General features: G+C 46.1%; 1 protein-coding gene across 5 annotated transcripts in view; it reads left to right on the top strand.

The window, feature by feature from the left end:
- SLC25A38 (solute carrier family 25 member 38) overlaps positions 1-20,014 on the top strand; it is a 193,420-nt gene that overhangs the window by 34,524 nt on the left and 138,882 nt on the right. For all 5 annotated transcript variants that reach the window (XM_088481222.1, XM_088481223.1, XM_088481226.1 and 2 more), the window contains exons 3-4: positions 7,987-8,166; positions 8,557-8,725. In XM_088481222.1, coding sequence (XP_088337348.1) covers positions 7,987-8,166; positions 8,557-8,725 — 349 coding nt within the window. The remainder of the gene's footprint in view (positions 1-7,986; positions 8,167-8,556; positions 8,726-20,014) is intronic.

The following is a 20,014-nucleotide window of genomic DNA, read 5'->3' as shown; positions in this document are numbered from 1 at the left end:
CATTTGCAGTAGAGGCCTGGCAGAGCATCACCAGGGATGAAACCCAGCGTCTGGTGATGTCTATGCGTTCCAGACTTCAGGCTGTAATTGCCTGCAAAGGATTTGCAACAAAGTATTAAAAAGTGAAAGTTAGATTTAGGATTGTTTGTTTAGTTTGTCCCATTACTTTTGGCCCCTTAAAAAGTGGGAGGCACATATAGAAACCGTTGTAATTCCTACACTGTTCACCTGATTTGGATGTAATTACCCTCAAATTAAATCTGAAAGTCTACAGTTAAAGCACATCTTGTTTGTTTAATTTCAAAGCCATTGTGGTGGTGAATAGAGGCCAAAATATGAAAATTCTGTCAATGTCCCAATATTTATGGACCTGACTATATATCTCGAGAGAGATATATCTCTCTCTCGATAGAGGGGTGTGTGTATATATAATATGTATATTATGAGAGAGATCTGTATATATACATTAGAGAGAGATCTATAGAAATAGAGCTCTCGCTCTCTCGCTCGCTCGCTTTCTTCCTCAGGGATAATGTGGTTGGAGCGATCCAGGCACCAAACCGTTAAAGCTTTCAGCTCCCAGGATGCCTTTGGTCCTCCTCCACATATACCCTGGCTACAGGCATTCAGTTGTTCGTTTGGTCCGGCAGGATTCAGACGCACCTTTGTAACGGAACTGCTCAGGCAGACCGAAACTTTTATTTTATGTTTTTTATTTTCTATGTTTTTGAGTTAGCAATGCTGAGTGTCTGAATTAAGGCGCATGCACTGCGACTGTCTACCTCCGCCGGGCCGCAACACCAGTAACATCTTGATTTTGGCGGGTCACAGCAGAGCTTGCTAGCAGCGATGCTGGGGCCCGGACTGCAACCGGGCACACAGAGATGTCAGGTAATGTGATTCCTCCAGCTGTAGTGAGGGCCCGGGGCGTCGGGGTCCTCACTAGACAACCAGGGCCTTATCGTCTGATGCCGGGGATCGGCGGCGGATCGTCTGATGCCGGGGATCGGCGGCGGGCTCTTCTGCCATGAGGCCAGCGTACCCGACTGGTTGATGCAGGTGGACTCTCACCTGGCAGCTCCACCCCAGACGCAGTTCCTTTAAAGGTTTTCACGCGTCTGGGTCGCCCCTTCTACCCGCCTCGTGTATATGAGACACTCTGTCCACTATCTGTGCGCTGCTGTAGCTGTTGGTCTCGGGAGGTTTTGGGTCAGTCTCCCTGTATATCTCTTCCATGGATTAGGTATATAGCGCTCTATATCCTACCAAGCATAGTGTTCACTCTAGGTCTAGTGGCAGGCAGGGCGCCAGACCTAGAGCTAGGGTTCATCTGCGCGCGTGTCCGAAAAGGGTGTGTGGCCAATGAAAAGGGGGCCTGTCTTTATGATGTGTCCCCTTTTCGTCACTCTTGTGGACGTGCCGGGCAGCCCCCAAGCGCCGCGGCCACTGATTGGATGCTGGGCGCATACGCCCGGCGTCCATTCACTGGCGGTGACCGCTGCACTCCTGTTTTCCACACCCGCGGGACACTAGGGCCCACGGGTGGAGGACAGAACCCGCAAGCTGTTTCAGTGGGGCGCCACGCTAGAGGGCAGGGTGCTTTCTGCCCTTCAGAAATGGGGCAGGGTGCTGCGCCCTGCTGAAACAGCCTAGCGGGAATGCTACAAGCATTGTGTTTTGAGTAGTTGATTCAAAGCCCATTGCAACTAAATTGCATATGCATTGTATGTGACTGTTTGCTAGCTGCTGAGTTGATACTGTCTTTTATTTCTGACTCAGTTATAACTATCACTGTTTTCTCCTCATTCCTCTGTTGCAGGTGTGTGGGGGGTTTTCTTTATACTTCACATTTAATTGTTATGAAGGCTGTCACATTACATTACTTTGCATTGTTACCTTTATAATTGTTATGTCAAAAACTAAAGGGAATCAGGAGGGGGAGGCCCCTGTGCTGGTTTCATGTAAATCCGGTTTAGCAGGCTTGTCCTATCTGGACTTTATAATGGATGTATTGTATGCTGTCTGTTATAAAGAGCCACCTGACCAGTCCAGTATACCGGTCACTGTACAGGAGCCATCTTGAGTGTCCTCCTTGTCTCAGGTAATGAAGCAGTTTGTGGATCATATGGCTACTCCCACACTGCCTCCTTGTATGGGGTACCCACAGCATGCTATGTTTGTACCTCCTATCCATCCTTCCTGGATGGATGCTTATGCCCACTCAAGTCAGAGTATGGCTCAGTCAGCTGTTGCGAGCAGGCCGGCAGTCACTAAGGCGCCTTATCTGTCTGTTCAGCATATAGATTCAGATGTATCATCGGAGGAATCGGATGATGCACAGGGTTCTTCTTCGGGGTCTACCTCAAGAGAGGAGGACCATCCTTCTACAGTGGATGTTCCTCCTTTGGTGAGGACGGTCAAGTCAATCCTACTTATACAGGATGATAACCCAGCTCCTAGTACGATGGCTCCAGTCTTTAAACACCAGAAGGTGGTAAATCCGATCAGCTCAATGAACTTAGGGAAGAGGCATGAAGTGACCCCGGATAAACTGTTTTATGTTACTAAAAGATTAGCATCGTTGTATCCTTTCCCAGCTTCTGAATTTACTAAGTGGGAAATCCCTCCTACTGTGGATGCTCATGTGACACACTTAGTCAGGAATGCTAAGTTGCCATTACGTCAACATCTTCTCTTAAGGATCCTACAGATAGGAAAATTGAAACATGTCTTAGGGCAATATTTTCATCATCTAGAGCTGTTACTCGTCCAGCTATGGCTGGGGCTTGAGTTTCCAAAGCTTCGTGGGCAGCTCGTCATGGCACCTCAGCTGTACAGCTTTTTAAGGCAGCCACGTGGTCTTCTATTCAGGCCTTTTTGAGGTATTACTCTTTTGATGCCTTTGCCACTCAGGATGCTTCCTTCGGGCGGCGGATTCTCCTTTCTGCACAGGAGTGTCCCCGCCCTGTGGATAATGCTTTGGGAGTCCCCAAAGTCACCCTGTTGACCTTCTATGGATCCTGAAGTAGAAAAGTAGAGCTATCGTAAGAACTTACCCTTAGCGTTCCCGCTAGGCTGTTTTAGCGCCCAAGCCCTCCTTCTGGAGCACCCAAGCGCCCTGCCCTTACCATGCAGCGTCCCGCTAAAACGGCCATCTACACCCATGGGTCGCAGCGTCCCGCGGGTGGGGAAATGTGCGGTGAACCGGTCACTGCCGGTGAATAGACGCCGGGCGCATGCCTTTCAGCAGCGCTTGGGGACTGCCGGCATGTCCATAAGTGCAGGGCATGCCCCCAAGAGTGACGAAAAGGGGACGCGTCTTATAGACACGCCCCCTTTTCGGGAGCACACTCGCGCCCTCTAGCTCCGGCGCCCTGCCTGCCGCCGGAGCTAGAGTGAACACTATTAACCTTGTTATTTCTTTTTCTACGAGGTCCACAGGGCACCCGCCCTGACGCACCTCTGCTTCAATTGGGCTTTGCTCTGGTCACCTTCTGTGTGAGAATGTGATTCTAGTGTGTTCCACACTTCTCTCTTTTATCCTCCTCCGGCCTTTGGTTTGCTACGTAACTGAGGAGCCTCCGACCCGGGGGCGGGGTATAGAGGGAGACCTGTTGCATCCTGGGAGAAGAATTTACTGTGTAATGTAATGTGGCCGGATGACTCTGCATCACCTATACCCCTCCAAGGTCACCCTGTGGACTTTCTATGGATCCTGAAGTAGAAAGATAAATTGAACAATCAATTCAGTGTATACAAGAGGGACCTCATAAAACTAAATAAAGAAAAAGTTAAAGTGGAGATGGAGTATGAAAGACATCAGGTCTACCAATGGCTGTCGGGTAATCTGGACCTCGTAGAGCTACTTTGAGTAATCTAAAATATAAACATATTTTGATTTGTTTAACACTTTTTTTTTTTTTTTTTTTTTGTTTACAACATAATTCCATATGTGTTCTTTCATAGTTTTGATGTCTTCAGTATTAATCTACTATGTTGAAAATTTAAATAGACAAAAACGATTGAATGAGAAGGTGTGTCCAAACTTTTGACTGGTACTGTATATATAACATTACATTACACACACTCCTGTGGAAAAAATGCTTCAAAGTAAGAATTCTTTAAAAAAATAAAGGTTGCAATAGTTTATTTTTGTCAATTAACAAAATGCAAAGTGAATGAACAGGAGACAAATCTTAATCAAATCAATATTTTGTGACCACTATTTGCCTTTAAAACAGCATCAATTCTTCGAAGTACACTTGCACAAAGTCAGGGAGGGGTGTGGGTAAAAGCCGGAAACATAGTAACTGCATTGAAAAAGCCGGAAACAATGTAAAGTGTATTGAAAAAGCCGGAAACCCATAGTAAATGTATTATAAAATCCGGAAATCATAGTAAATGTATTAGAAAAGCCAGAAATCATATTTACATGTATTGAAAAAGCCGGAAATCATAGTAAAGTGCATTAAAAAAGCTGGGAATTATAGTAAATGCATTGAAAAAGCCGGCAATCATACATTTACTATGATTTCCGGCTTTTCTAATACATTTACTATGATTTCTGGCTTTTCTAATACATCTACTATGGATTTCTGGCTTTTTCAATAGATGTAATAGGATTTCCGGTTTTTCTAATACATTTACTATGGAGTTCCGGCTTTTTCAATGCATTTACTATGTTTCCGGCTTTTACCCTCTTCCGTCAGGGAGTTTGTAGGATTATAGTCAGGTGTATGATTAATCAATCATACCAAACACATTTTCATATGTAGGTTGAAACCATCATTAACTGAAACAGAAACAGCTGTGTAGGTGGCTTAAAACTGGGTGAGGAACAGCCGGATTCTGCTACAAAGGTGAGGTTGTGGAAGACTGTTTCATGTCACAGGTCCTACACCATGGCAAGACTGAGCACAGCAACAAGACACAATGAGGGGACTTCAATTAGAGGCGAAAAGCCATATTTGCCTGTTTTTTTGTGAAAAATTTGCCTAAAAAAATTTGCCAAATTCAATTCCAGGACAATTTCGCCTAAGTGGAAACAATTCTCCAATCAATAGCTGGTGAAAACAAATGCAAAATCTTTGTTTTGGGGTGCAAACGTGGGGAAACAACTCAGACCTCTTGGGACAGCCCCCCAAAGGACAAATCTGCAAAAAAAACAAAAACCTAAGAACACCCCAAAAGAGACATGTAATTTTTTGGGTGAAAATGTAAAAAGTGGGGGGATAAACATTAAAAAGATCGAAATAGACTTCTTGGGGGTCTGCAAGGATGGGTGAGGTGTTTTTGGGATTACAGGTGCATTTTTCACGTTTTTTTAAAAGTTCACTTTCGAGACATAAAAATATGCTAGCACCCATTTTCAAGCACCCCAAATTTGACAGGACTACTTATTTTCACCAAAAAATACAGCTTTATGCCATTCTTCACCACTTTTACAAAGACGCTATTAGCAAGCAATTTACACAACTTAAGTACCCAAAATAGTCTTATTAGGGCTATTAGTACACCTATTGATTCCCTATATTAATATATCTTTTTCTGTGCTACAGACTGATTTCCCCAATTCTTTCAGTACTTTTCGCCTGTTCTGCATTCACCTATTTTCGTTTTCGCCTGTTTTGCAATTGAATTAGGCGAAAAGTGGGGACGAGCACGGAATAAATTCGCCTCTGAAACAGGCGAATTAAGCGAAAAGTCAGATAGGCGAAAACTTTGCCTCTAATTGAATATGGCTCAATGTAGTTATACAAAGTCTCTCCCAGGCAAAGATTTCAAAGCAGACTGGGGTTTCAAGATGTGCTATTCAAGCTCTTTTGAAGGAGCACAAAGAAATGGACATATCATGCATACTTCCCTTCGAAATCGGAAGATGTCCAGCAGTGTCATCAGCTCAGAACTGTCGGAAACCAGTGGGATCCAGCTACGCCCATCTACTGTTCAGAGAAGTCTGGCCAGAAGTGGTCTTCATAGAAGAATTGTGGTCAAAAATCCATACCTTTTTGATGTGGAAACAAGGCCAAGCGACTCAACTATGCACGAAAGCAAAGGAACTGGGGTGCAAAAAAATGGCAGTAGGTGGTCTGGACTGATGAGTCAAAATGTTAAATATTTGGCTGTAATAGAAGGACGTTTGTTCGCCGAAGGACTGGAAAACTGCACAATTATTAGTGTCTGCAAGCAACAGTGAAGCATGGTAGAGGTTCCTTGCAAGTTTGGTGCTGCATTTCTAGCAAATGGAGTCAGGTATTTTGTCCTCAATGCTGATAAGTACAGGCAGGTACTTATCCATCATGCAGTACCTTCGGGGAGGCGTCTGATTTGGCTTCAAACTTATTCTGCAACAGGACAACAACCCCAAACATACAACCAATGTCCTTAAGAACAATCTTCAGCGTAAAGAATTAAGTGATGATATGGCCCCCACAGAGCCCTGATCTCACCATCATCGATTTTGTCTGGGATTACATGAAGAGACAGAAGGATTTGAGCAAGCCTACATCCACAGAAAATCTGTGGTAAGTTCTCCAAGATGTTTGGAACAAACTTCCTGCCGAGTTCCTTCCAAAACTTTGTGCAAGTGTACATAGAATAATTACTGCTGTTTGAAGGCAAAGGGTGGTCACACCAAATATTGATTTGATTTAGACTTCTCTTCTGTTCATTCACTTTACATTTTGTTAATTTATCAAAATAAACTAACACTTCTATTTTTGAAAGCATTCTTAGTTTGAGCAATTTACAGTGTTGTGCAAAAAAGGCGCCACACACCTGAATTTACCCCAACCTCTAATAAATGGACACCGAAAAGATTTAATGCAAGTAAATAATAAAAAAAAAAAAATCCTTTTATGATTTAAGGCAGGGGTGGGGACGCTTTTTTCTGCCGAGGGCCATTTTGATATATATAACATTATTTGCGGGCCTGGTGCAGGCCACGCCCCCTCCGTGTGATGTCACAATCGCTGGTGATTTACAGCAATGGGAGCTGTAAGGGCAGCGATGTGACTGTCTAAGGACGCTCCAGTCGGCACTACTGCATAGATTCTGGCTGCAGGGTGCCATTCTAGGCACCCTGCTAGCAAGTTGAGGCTGGCAGAAAAAAAGCTCAGAGGGCAGACCAAATGATTCCGCGGGCCTTTATACGGCCCCCGTGCCTGAGGTTCCCCATCCCTGATTTGAGGTAAGAAACCACAATATATAATACATTTCTAAAGTCATTCTCTTCTCCTGCATGTATACGCAGTGGATCCCACTGCTAGGGGGACAGGACAGACCTAGCCGGATAGAAGAAGAACCAGGTCACCAGGAAAGGGGTAACTGAGGGAAGGAATGGCAAGGACTAGACAAACCTGGGGTGGGAAGTGGCTATACGGAACAAAGCAGCAAAGAGGGATGGGACAGCGCAGCAGTCAGTGTGGGGGCGGAGCAACGGATAGTGTGACGCTACATATGCAGAGTCTTCAGAATTATCTTATCTTAAGGCGCACATCCACTAGCTGATATTAATGAGCGATTGCACGATTACAACATCGTAAATGTGTAATCGCTCATTAATTGCGCACTATAATGTCGGAAACTACCAGCGATGCGCGCTCCCGCTGGTCGTTTTCTACATCAATCATCGCCTGAACATGCCGGTCAATCTACTGATAACGACAGATTGGCCATGTTCGGGGATGATGGAGGGTGCCTGCACTGACCGACTAATCGTTCAGTGTAGTCACTGCAGGGTATGGGGAACAACTGTACGATTACGATGTCGTAATCGTACTGTCTTTCCCTAGTCGATGTGTGGCATTAGTTTATACATACTCTTTTCTTGTGTAATTTATCTACTGCAAGTAAAGGTTTGTTTATTACGGTATCAGATTTTGTGTTATTAAACAAATTTTGGCCTTGCAGTCATTATGCATTACTTTAGGATAATCGTTTAGAAATGTTGCATACGGTTTACAGCCTCTCCTCTTGTTTTGGCAGTCCTTCCTACGCTGTATTCCTGGTGTTGGACTCTACTTCAGCACCCTTTATTCATTGAAGCAACATATTTTCTCAGGAAAAGATCTCACACCTCTGGAGTCCGTTGTTTTGGGAGCAGGATCCAGGACAGTGGCAGGCGTTTGTATGCTTCCCTTCACAGTAATAAAGACTCGATATGAGGTGGGTCAGTATAGGTTGCTTTTAATGAAGATCTCAAACTGATTAAAAGAATATGGGGTTGATTTATCTTGGGGGGGGGGGGGGGGGGAATTATTGCTTTATCGATTAATATAGGCTTATTTTTAATTTGTTTTATTACTGGCTCTTTTGTTATTGCTCTTGTTTCTTTTCTGTATAAAATATATTATACTGTACCTAAAATAAAATTGTGCTTGGATGATGTTACAAGCTTGATTGCATCGATCAGTCTAGTTCAGGTAAGTAGTTATAGTCAATATGCCATAAATATATTGTTAATCTAGGGCTTGCGAATGCTAACTGCATATGCCACTTGAAGACTAAATTTGTGGCCTGACAAAATGCTAACTTGTGTTCCTATTTTTCTTGTAGAGTGGGAAATATGGCTATAAAAGTGTATTTGGTGCACTGGGGAATATTTACAGAACTGAGGGTCCTCGTGGTCTCTTCAGTGGTCTAACAGCCACCCTGCTGCGAGATGCTCCCTTTTCAGGCATCTACCTGATGTTTTACACTCAAACCAAAATGTTTGCCGTACATAGTAAGTAGCATACACTATTCTATGTATAATTCTTTGTGTTTATGGTGGGTACAGTGTTTTTTTTTTTTTTTTTTTTCATTTAAAAAAAATCGACCTATATTGCGGATTTAATAGCATGCAGCTGTACATATAGCACAGCTTTATACGTTTATGGGCAGGACCTGTGCTGCTCTTGTGCAGGTCTCCCTCTGCTACATTGCTTGCAGTCCTCTCTAGCCAGTTTGGGGGTAGGGAGTGGGTGGAGTCGTTCTCAGTTCCAGAAAACGGGGACGGAGTTGCCCCTGTTTTCTGGGAGTGCCCGGAGCCAGGGTCTGCTTTTTCTGAAGCAGACCACCTGGCCTCAGCTACAAAGCTGCGAGGTGCAGTCTTGAATAACCTCATGGTCTCGCAGAAGATCCGATGCTGCGTTAGTAGGTGTCTATTTATACCAGACATCTTCCTAATGCATTAGCACAGTGGTTCCCAAACTGTGTGCCATGGCACCCTGGGGTGCCTCAGGGCACTTGCAGGGGTGCCTTGGGTTGATGGTCCAGTACCAAATATAATTAATTTTATTCAGTGTGATAGGCAAAACCTGTGCTAATGGCTGCCAATCAAAGAATATGTGGACAAATTAAAGCACAGCTCTGTCAAAAGTTTGGGAACCACTGCATTAGCATATTAGTTGTATGGTATTGATAAGCTTATACAGTCACCTGCCAATTTCAGCAGAAGGAAGTGGTTCTCACTCATCCCTCTAGTATAAAAAAAAATATATATTTTCAGTATATCTTTCTGAAAACAAGTGATATAGTTGCTGACCCAGAAAAATGGCTTAGCTCCATGGTGCCCAAACTGGGTGCCGCAGGGCACTTACGGGGAGCCACAGGTTGATGGTCCAGTACCAAATAAAATAATTTTTGGTCAATGTGATAGGCAAAACCATTATTAGTGGTTGGAAAAAAAAAGGGGGGGGATTGCAAATTGCGCCTCAAGAACTTGTGTGCATATCTTTGCTATACAGTACTTAGAAAAGAGGATACAGTATGTAATAAAAATCTAATTTTACTAATCGGAAGCATCACAGATAGCAAAAAAGGGTTATATTCAATTATCCACAAATTAAACTAATAGTCACTTAAACTAATAGTCACAATAATAAAATATTCCAGGCAGACCACAAGCAAAAAGGGGGACAAACACAAATAACAGATGCCCGAATAAAACCAGGGATCATGTGGTCCTATTCGATAGTAACAAGTAAACGTTTCCGTTAGTCATGTGAAGTAATATGTATGGTTCAAAATTTTGTTAGAGGGTAGCGTCCCACAGCTCTAATACAGAAAATGTTATGTCCACAGGTTGGCAGAGGTGCCTGAATCTACTGCTGTTCTAAATAAGTCAGAAGTTCTTGATGGGGCTACCCCTCAATTATGATGGTCAAAAAGTCAATGTGCAGACTGGTGTGACTGCCTTAGAAAGACAAATGTTGAGGACCCTGGACTAACTGTCTGTCTGGAGGCTAGGTGGTCAGTAATACGCCAGTCAAAGTCAGCGTATTCCTGATCCTATGCTGCCAAAACCGTAGTGTCAGTCTTGGGGGAAGGGATGACGTTAGCTTTTAGCCTTACCACACTAGCTATCTGGCGCACCCACCTACAGAGTCTTACCTTAGTCTAGCGCAGGTGTCCCGACCCCGTCTGCCTCAGTCTTCACAACAAGTGCTGTCCACTCGCTGGAGCTTCCGGGTCTCGCGAATGCGGTCACGTGACCGTGGGTGTGATGCCGGTCGGAGACTAACCATACATACTACTTCACATGATTCTAACGGAAACATTTACTTGTTACTATCGAATAGGACCACATTATTACTGGTTTTATTTGAGCATCTGGTATTTGTGTTTGTCCCCCTTTTTGTTTGTGGTCTGCCTGGAATATTTTATTGTTGTGACTATTTGTTTCAGTGACTGTTCGTTTAATTTGTGGATTATTGAATATTAGGTTGATGACGTCAGTCGTCGAGCACCTCAATAGTTAAATTGTGCTCCCAGGATGCATCATTCTCCTATACCCCGCCCCCCAGGCCAAGGCACCTCAGTTTAGTAGGTGCTTGGCACGGAGTTGGATCACTTAAAGAGGGGCTGCGTTGACAGCCCAGAAAATAGTAGTTTTTTACTGCAGTGTGGTCAGCATGGGCTGTCCAGCGGACGCCCATGCTGCCACTCAGACACCCCGCCAGCGCCGAGACGCTGGCACTGTGCTAGGGATCGCGACGGGTTTCTGGGGGTCTTGGCTAGCAAAAGCCCCCTGACGCCCAGGACTGTGGCCAGTCGTCACGGGGGACATTCAGGTAAGCAGCGGGTGCCCCCGCTGATAAGTTCATTTACTTCCCATGGCTGGGGGGGTCCCTGGGAAGAGGCTGCGTGTGGCACCAGGCACTGCGCCTGCGCTGTCACTAGACCATCAGGGATAGGGGCCCACAACGTGCGGACGTTGTGGCATCCCAGGGGTTAATAGCACGCCAGGGGAGCGGGCCTTCCCTGTATGGCACAGGTGGCTCCTCCCCCGCTGCACTGCGCGCCTCTCCACAGCGGTTTTGGCGGTTTCTCCTAGAAACAAGGTCTAGTTAGTTGATAATAGTGCAGTATAGTGCAGGTTTTCTTGACATTGTATGTGTCTGTTGCTAGCGCTGTCTGACTGTAAAGGTGCGTACACACTACACGATATGCTCCCTGAGCGATATCGTGTAGTGTGTCCCTGGCAGGCTGTGCTCAATGTCGTTCATGACATTGAGCACAGCCGCTGAACGATATCATTAACGATATTGTTCAGCGCCAGGCTCTCTCCCCCATTCCCCAACATGCAGCAACCTGACGACATCGTCAGGTTTGGGCTGCATGTTCAGGCGATGGACAATGTGGGAAATGACCAGCGGGAGTGCGCATCGCTGGTCGTTTCCGACATAACGATTTGTGCACGATTACTGAGCGACTGCACGATTACGATGTCGTAATCGTGCAGTCGCTCAGTAATATCGCCCAGTGTGTAGTGTACCCACCATAAAACTTTTTCTCTGTCAGCCAATTTTGGTATCCCTATACTTTCTCTTTCACTAGCCCTTGCGGTGACAGTGCTGCTGAGGGATCAAATTACTTCACAGTTCAGTGGTGAAGGCGGAGCCTAAGTTGAGCTGAGGAGTTTGACACGTACATTCTTTGTCTGGCAGTGATTCTGCTCAGGCTGATATCCCCCTTATACAGTCCTGCAACAGGTGCTTTGCTGGACAAAAGGAGGGATAGATTATTGTGGGAGGATTGTGTACCCTGTGTACCAGAAATGCAGGATTACCTGCTGGGCCCAGCTCTTTTCAAGAGCCGCCCTGGGCTTGTTTTGCACAAGCACTAACTACCCTGATGGGTTGGCTTGCTGCACCTCAAGTGGCCCCACAATTGGGGTACGCTCCGCAGGTTACTATGCCATCTACGTCAAGGGGATTCCCCGACAGTTGCTTGTGGCTCATAATACGCCCTTACAACCTACTCCCTACCAGACTAAACCTGTTTGGGCTAATACTCTCTCCAATATGGTGGAAAACCTGACAGATGTTATACAGGGGGAGTCTTTCCAGCACTCTGCTAGGAAGGAGGTTCTGCCTTCCCAGTCCACGTATTATCAAGATGTGTCGACTGATGGGGAAATTCAGGACTTATCTGATATAGAGCTCCCTCAAAAGGAGGCAGAGCCAAAGTCCAAAATTTACGTACATGGCCTCATTTGTGCAGTCCGTGTGGCTATGGATATTGGGGTTGAGTATACCCCAGCAGCCAAATCCAAACATGCTTTCGTTAAGGAAGTGAAAAGTTCAGCGACGGCTTTTCCCCTGTCGAATCAGCTAGTTGAACATCTGGAATAAGCCTGGAAAACTCCAGGCATGAGGTTTCAACCGCAGAAACGGTCGGAAGCCACTTTTCCATTCGAGGAGAAGTATTTCTCTAAATGGGAAAATCCTCAGGTGGATTCTCATATTACACGCCTTGGCCATGGAATGTTGGGCAAATGCCTTGGAAGCATCCTTGCCTGTAGAGGCTACCAGTGAACAAATTGAACTGGTAGGTTACCTCAGAGACTCGGCTAAATATGTGAATGAGGCTGCTTTGGATGTTGGTCTCCTAACATCTCGCATTTCATTGGCTGCAGTGTCAGCTAGACACTCTCTTTGGTTGCGATCTTGGAGAGCGGATGCTGATTCCAAGAAAGGGTTAGAAGGTTTACCCTTCAATGGCCAGGTCTTATTTGGGCCAGATTTGGACAAAATCGTGGACACTTTGGCTGCTGCCAAGTCTGCCTGTTTTCCTTCGGCCCCAATGCCATCAAGATCTAGAACTCAGTCCTTTCGGACTTTCTGTCCTCGGGGTAATGCCAAAGTTCAGTTCTTTCCCAGACCGTCAGGAGCTAAGAAGGTCACAAAGCCCAAGAAGCAGGCTTGGAGTACCAGGCGTCCAGCTGCCAAACCCGATGCTAAACCCTCAGCCTGACTGGGTGGGCCTTTCCTTGGGGGACCCCAAGGTGGGAGGCCAACTTCTTCAGTTCGCCCAGTGTTGGTGGCATACCACAACAGACACTTGGGTAAGGGAAGTGGTCTCTCAAGGGAACGCCCTTTCCTTCCAATACAGACCTCCTCCTCAATTTTTCCCTACAGGTATTCAGATGGATCAGGAAAAGGCATTGAAACTGCAGAAAGTTATACGATCTATGCTCCTGCAGGGAGTTATAGTTCCGGTACCTACTCCCCAGAGGGGAACGGGCTATTATTCCACTCTTTTTTTGGTTCCAAAACCGAATGGTGCATACAGGCCTATACTAAACCTCAAGTCCCTAAACAAGTTTCTCTGAGTGCCTCGGTTCAAAATGGAAACCCTGCGGTCAATTATACTGGCTATGGAACCTGTGGATTTTATGGTGTCTCTGGACATTCAGGATGCCTACCTGCATGTCTCGATAGCTTCGACTCACCAGAGGTACCTCCAGGTTCACAGTTATGCAACAACACTTCCAGTTTCAGGCCCTGCCGTTTGGACTGTCCACGGAACCCAGGGTGTTCACCAAACTTATGGCAGTGATGGCGGCTGCAGGTGGTCCATCTGTTGCCCTACCTGGACAACCTACTATTGCTAGCCAGGTCTTCGGAATTACTACTTCAGCATCTACAGCTGACAACAAAGCCACAGTTGGTTGACCAACCTGAAGAAGTCCTTGCTGACGCCCTCACAGAAGATGGTACATCTTGGGGCATTGTTGGATTCTCAACAACAGATGATTTTCTTGACCAGGGACAAGATAACCACGCTGCAGCAGCGGGTTCGCAGCTGCCTGCACAGTCGCCGGGTGTCTATTCACTCGGCAATGCAGTTACTGGGCTCCATGGTGTCGACCTTCGACATGGTGGAGTATGGCCAGTTCCATTCCCGGCCTCTACAGACACTGATCCTTTCCAGATGGGACGGATCTCCACGCCGGATACGAACCCAAGGTCCTTGCCTCTACCCGGACCTGAGTCATCTGTCTTTCACTGACTGCATGGCTCTTGAGACTGCCCTCTTGAGTTCCAGGTGTTTTTCCAGCTCGGTGGTGAACACTATGCTCAGCGTTCGCAAGCCTGCTTCTGCGAGAATTTATCACAGAGTGTGGCACATCTTCTTTGAATGGTGTCGCCCGAGAGGTTATAATCTTCAGATATTTGGATTATCCAGGATTTTGGCATTCCTACAGGCGGGCTTAGATCATGGTCTTCGCCTTGCTTCTCTGAAGGTGCAGGTTTCTGCCCTGTCAATACTGTTTCACCGTAGGATTGTTACTCTTCCGGATGTACACACCTTTATGCAAGGTGTGCTTCGCATCCAACCTCCCTTTATTACACCGGTGGCTCCTTGGGATTTGACTGTGGTCCTTAGGGCTCTACAAGGACTGCCATTTGAACCACTGGCCTAAGTGGATTTAAAATGGCTCACAATTAAAACAGTTTCTTCTACCCATTGCTTCGGCCAGAAGGGTGTCAGATTTGGGGGCTCTTTCATGTTGCCCTCCCTTTCTGATTTTTCATAGGGACAGGGCGGTTCTTCGTACTCTCCCTGGTTTCCTACCTAAGGTGGTATCCAGCTTCCACATTAATGAGGAAATTGTAGTACCAGTTTTTAACTCCCCAGACCTTTCAGCTGGTAAGGGCTCTTTTGGATGTAGTACGTGCTCTACAAACTTATGTGGACCATACCAACTCATTTCGGAAGTCGGACTTGTTGTTTGTCCTTTTTGGTTTCCGAAAGAGGATGGCCTGCCACTAAGCAGACTTTGGCAGGCTGGATTCGCCTGGCAATTTCAGAGGCTTACCTTCATGAGGGCCTTCCTGTACCGTCCTCTGTTAAGGCTCATTCTACTCGTTCTGTGGGTCCTTCGTGGGCAGCTTGTCGTGGCACCTCTGCTGTTCAGCTGTGCAAGGCGGCCACATGGTCTACTGTCCATTCATTCTTAAGGTATTATGCATTTGATACCTTTTGCCTCTTCAGGATGCTTCCTTCGGGCAGCGGATTCTCCTTTCTGCACAGGAGCATCCCCACCCTTAAGGAGACTGCTTTGGGATATCTCCAAGGTCTCCTGTGGACCCTGCAGTAGAAAATAAGAGAGATGGTAAGACCTTACCTTTTTGTTATCTCTATTTCTACGAAGTCCATAGGGATCCACAGGACTCCCGCCCTGTCAGACCTGTGCTGCAGATGGGCTGTGTTCTGGTCACCGGTTTTCCGTCTCCTTCTGTATGTGAGAATGTGATACTTGAATGTTCCAGAATTTCTTCCTTCTCTCTTCTCTGACGACCATTGGCTTGTTACGAAACTGAGGTGACTTGGCCTGGGGGCGGGTATAGGAGAGGAGCCCAGTGCGTTCTGGGAGCACAAATTTAACTGTTGAGGTGCTCGACAACTGACGTCATCAACCTATACCCAAGTTCTCCTGTGGATCCCTATGGACTTCGTAGAAATAGAGATAACAAAGGTAAGGTCTTGCCATATCTTATTTTTCATTAGTAACATTTTGTTTATCACATACCGTATCCTCTTTTCTAAGAACTGTATAGCAAAGATACGCACACATCAGCTCTTGAGGTGCAATTTGCCTCCTTTTTTTTTTTTTTTTTCTATTAAACTGACTGGAGGACACTGGGGTTCCTTCGCCTACATCTTTGCTGCTTATTTTACACACAAAGTGAGTGTGAGGTATCTTCCTTATATATTATTAGTGGCTGCCAATCATAAAATGTGTGGACAAGCAGAAGCGCAACCCTGTCCACCGCAACATAACTGAACCTAGGAGTGACCGGTAAGCACAACTTACTTTAATAATTTTAGCTTTGTTTCTCAATAAGAAACTTTTAGCTTAGGTGTGACCTGGAAAAAATGCTGATACTCTTGGGCGCTGTGATTCAAAAAAGTTTGGGAACCACATCTGTGTATGTTTTAAATAGATCCACAAAACATGAACTGTATGTGCTTGAGGACTGGAGTTGACAACCACTGCTATTCTGATGGGCACACACTTGGTGATGTATGGCAAATGCATCGACAGGTGTGTACATCTGATATGTCTCTGAACGACGTTCTGATATCAGGTCATATCCGCCAATACATTTTTAAAAGATATATCTGTACACGGGCAACCCGCCGACTGCCCGTATACATACTGCAGGGACCGCCAACACTGACATCTCAACTGGGCAGGCAAATTTAAATACAGAAAATGTAAAAAAGTGTTCCAAGGTGCTGTCAAAATGAAAATGATAGTTTACTCAGATAAATAATAAAACATAAATAAACATATAAAAAATACAGTACAATCAATACGGTAAACCTGAGACTATGACACCCCCCAGAATTCTGAGTCCAGAAAAGAAGGTAAATGACTATGGTTTCAATTGGGGCAGGTTTCTGTTAATTAGATTCCAAATACTCGTGTCTTGAATCCAATAACACAGTTGAAAGTTTGGATCCGTCTGTATTGGTAGATACAATCATATAATTAAATTTGTCCTTGTTCCAAACTGCAACATTAACAAGAGGATATTTCTTTGTTACTTTGCAAAGAGAAGCATGGATTGCTCTAGCGAACAGTATAAGATGTCAATCGTTAACCAAAAATTGTGAGCTGGGTAAATAAGCGAGTACTTGGTAATGTGGCTCGTATGCAATAGTAAATCACCGACAAGTCATTTGTCATCACAGATACTACAGCAACTCTGTATATTTGTACTTCCCAGCACAATCAGTATACTTTGGCTATGTGCCTGCTCTTGACAGAGCTTCTCGTGTCGTGCTGCACTGCCTGTGAATGGACATGCAGACACAAGCCTGTATAGCGGTATGTGTCTCACTGTCTCGTTTTCCAAGTTGCCCATGCACGTGGTATGAAATCCGGGGAAATGCTGTCAGTAATTGACCGGTCACCAGGACGTCTCTATGCGTTTCTCCGCCTTTAGCAAAAGTCAGAGGCTTCCTCAGGAGACATTGATGCTTGTGACCTGCCCTCGTTCTTTTATACAGGGCTGTCAGCTGTGTATAATTAAGTCTGCCAGCACTTATCCACTTAGTATTCCTCAGTTTTGTGTTTTTATGTATCTGTTGGAATTCTGATTTGCCTATAGTCAAGTTCCATTGTAACGCCATCACAGGCATAGATAAATAACTGCTAGTTTAAACATCATATTAATATACAAATAAAATCAATAAAAAATATATATAAGAAGAGAGTGTAATTAAATACTCTAGAGTCAGACAATATTAACTCATTCTGGCTTAGATCTCTTTTTACAATTAATATAAAACATACATATTTCTCTCAGACCTAGACCCAATCATAGGTTATAAGGATACTTTCTACTTCGTGTTCCTTAGTGTCCACAGGTAACCATGGGGTATAGGTGGATGACGTAGGCATCGAGCACCATGCAGTTAATTTCTTTCCCCCAGGGTGCACTGGTCCCCCTCCATACCCCGCCTCCCAGCCAGGGCATTACTCAGTTTAGTGTGGTGTCCCGGCCGGAGAGATTGGGGAGCACCGGGTTTTTGCAGGGGGGCTATCAGAACAGCCCCTGAAGCGGGATTGAGTGAATGGACCTGACAGTCCAGCGGAAGTCAGGCCCGCCACTCCTACTCCCCCCCCCCCCCCCCCCTGCTGGAGCCGCATCTTCCTGCTAGCGGGACAAGTCGGCTCCCAGGGCTGCAGCGGGAGGTAAGCTAAGTATACTGCGCGAGGCATTCCTGGACGGGAACCGCCACAGGACAGTCTGTTAGCGCCGGGCAGGGGACACCCGGCGCCGGTCAGCAGTGGCGCTCGGCCCCCATACCCTGGCGTCCACTAGGCCACCAGGGACAAGTTACCGCCGGGCTCTGCAGGAGAAAGGGCCCGGCGGCTCTCAGTCTGGTCGGGGGAGATGGCACGCTTGCATAGCAGCCGGCCCCTCCCCCCACTCAACGCGCCTTTGCCTTGCTCTCAGGCCATGCTGAAGTGGACTTCTCCTGCAGGCACAACTCCCCAGCAAGCGTTTGGTGGACATTTTCTGACTCCCAGGCAGCGGTGAATAGCTGGTTTCCTGTGTCCCCCTACATACTTTGATTCCCGGATCTGGTATGTAGTTGCAGCCTTCATTAACCCTTTGGTTTTTAAGGTGATTTGCAGCACTTTTAACCCTTTCAGTCTTCAAGGGCTTTAAGGTTGATTTAAAGTGCCAAGTAGCGCAGAGTTTTTTTCTCCCGCATGGTTTGTGACTGTTTGCTAGCATCTGAATGTATCTGCTTTACTTTCTACTGTAAATATTGCTGTACACTGTTTTTCCGTTTAACCTCTGACTTGCTGTCCAAGTCTGGTTAGGTCACAAACAGTTTCTGTGTATAGTGTTGCTTGTACCCCTATTTACACACATATATATCCTTTCACCATGTCCAGCGGTGAGAATAATACCCGGGTGTCTATCCCCGCCTTGCAGTCTTGTGTGCGTTGTGCTGCTGGCATTGGGGAGACTGATGTGCTGTGTGAAGGTTTATGCGGCAGGTGTTATATCCCTCCAGGTCCCGCTTCAGTCTTTGGGACTGCATAAGAACCCCCATGGGTGTGCTTTGCTCAGGCACTGCAGACTCTTATGGTTAGCATTGCTGTGCCCCCTATGCTCCCCCAAGTGGGGTCTTCACAACCGCTGGTTCTGGCTCCTATGCCACAGATCCTGTTGGCACCGCAGGTGCTTAATGTACCACAGTGGTCTCAGGTCAACCTGTCTGCGGCTCTGACCCGGATTCACTATCTAGGACCCCTAGGGTGCTGGCAAAAAGGCCTTCTGTGTCTCCTCACCATCCCTATGTGGACGAGCATGAAAGGTTGTCCAAGGGCGATGGGGTGCTTCCAGAGTCTGACTCGGAACTTTCCCCAAAGGATGAGCAGCACAAGTCCAGTGTTTACATTCCGGGCCTGGTCCGAGCTGTAAAAGAGGTGTTGGTCATTGAGGAGGAAGATGCTCCTCCGGCTGTTAAATCTAAACACCACTTGTTTAAGAGGGTTAAAAGTTCTACAACCATTTCCCTCTGTTAGATCAGCTAGTGGATCATCTGGAGGAGGCGTGGAAGGCTCCGACGAGGCGGTTCCAGCCGCAAAAGCGTCTGGTCAATGCATACCCCTTTCCTGAGGAGTACTTCAAGAAATTGGTTTCACCTCCTGTAGTGGACTCCCATGTCACACACTTAGTCAGAAGTGCGACCTTACCTATTGCGTCCTTAAAGGACTCAACTGACCGGAAGGTAGAAAACTGCCTAAAGTCCATTTACTCCTTGTCAGGAGCAGTGGCCAGACCGTCTATGGCTATCTCTTGGCTAGCTAGGGCCGTGGAATCCTGGGCAGATCTGTTGGAGGAGTCCCTGTCTCCTGATGTTTCAGAGGACCAGCTGTCCCTGGTGGGCAAGATACGCGACTCTGCTACCTATATGAATGAGGTAGCTCTGGATGTTAGCTTGTTATCCTCAAGAGTGTCAGCCGCGGCTGTCACAGCGCGCAGGTCTTTATGGCTCCGTTCCTGGAGGGCGGATGCGGACTCTAAGAAAGGACTGGAAGTTTTACCCCACAACGGGATCTAATAAACGTCTAGATGTTTATAGTATTGATTATTTGCCTTGGGCATATGTGAAATTGGCTGAATGATAAATGTAAGTCCTGGTGTAATCCACCTAATATACTGTAGGATGGGTGTTCTTAGAAAAAAGTCTAATGTCCTTGAAATATATG

Source organism: Taudactylus pleione, unplaced genomic scaffold (genome assembly GCF_031769625.1).
Source record: "Taudactylus pleione unplaced genomic scaffold, aTauple2 ptg000266l, whole genome shotgun sequence".
Lineage (NCBI taxonomy): Eukaryota > Metazoa > Chordata > Amphibia > Anura > Myobatrachidae > Taudactylus > Taudactylus pleione.
This window is presented reverse-complemented; position numbering and strand designations above follow the sequence as displayed.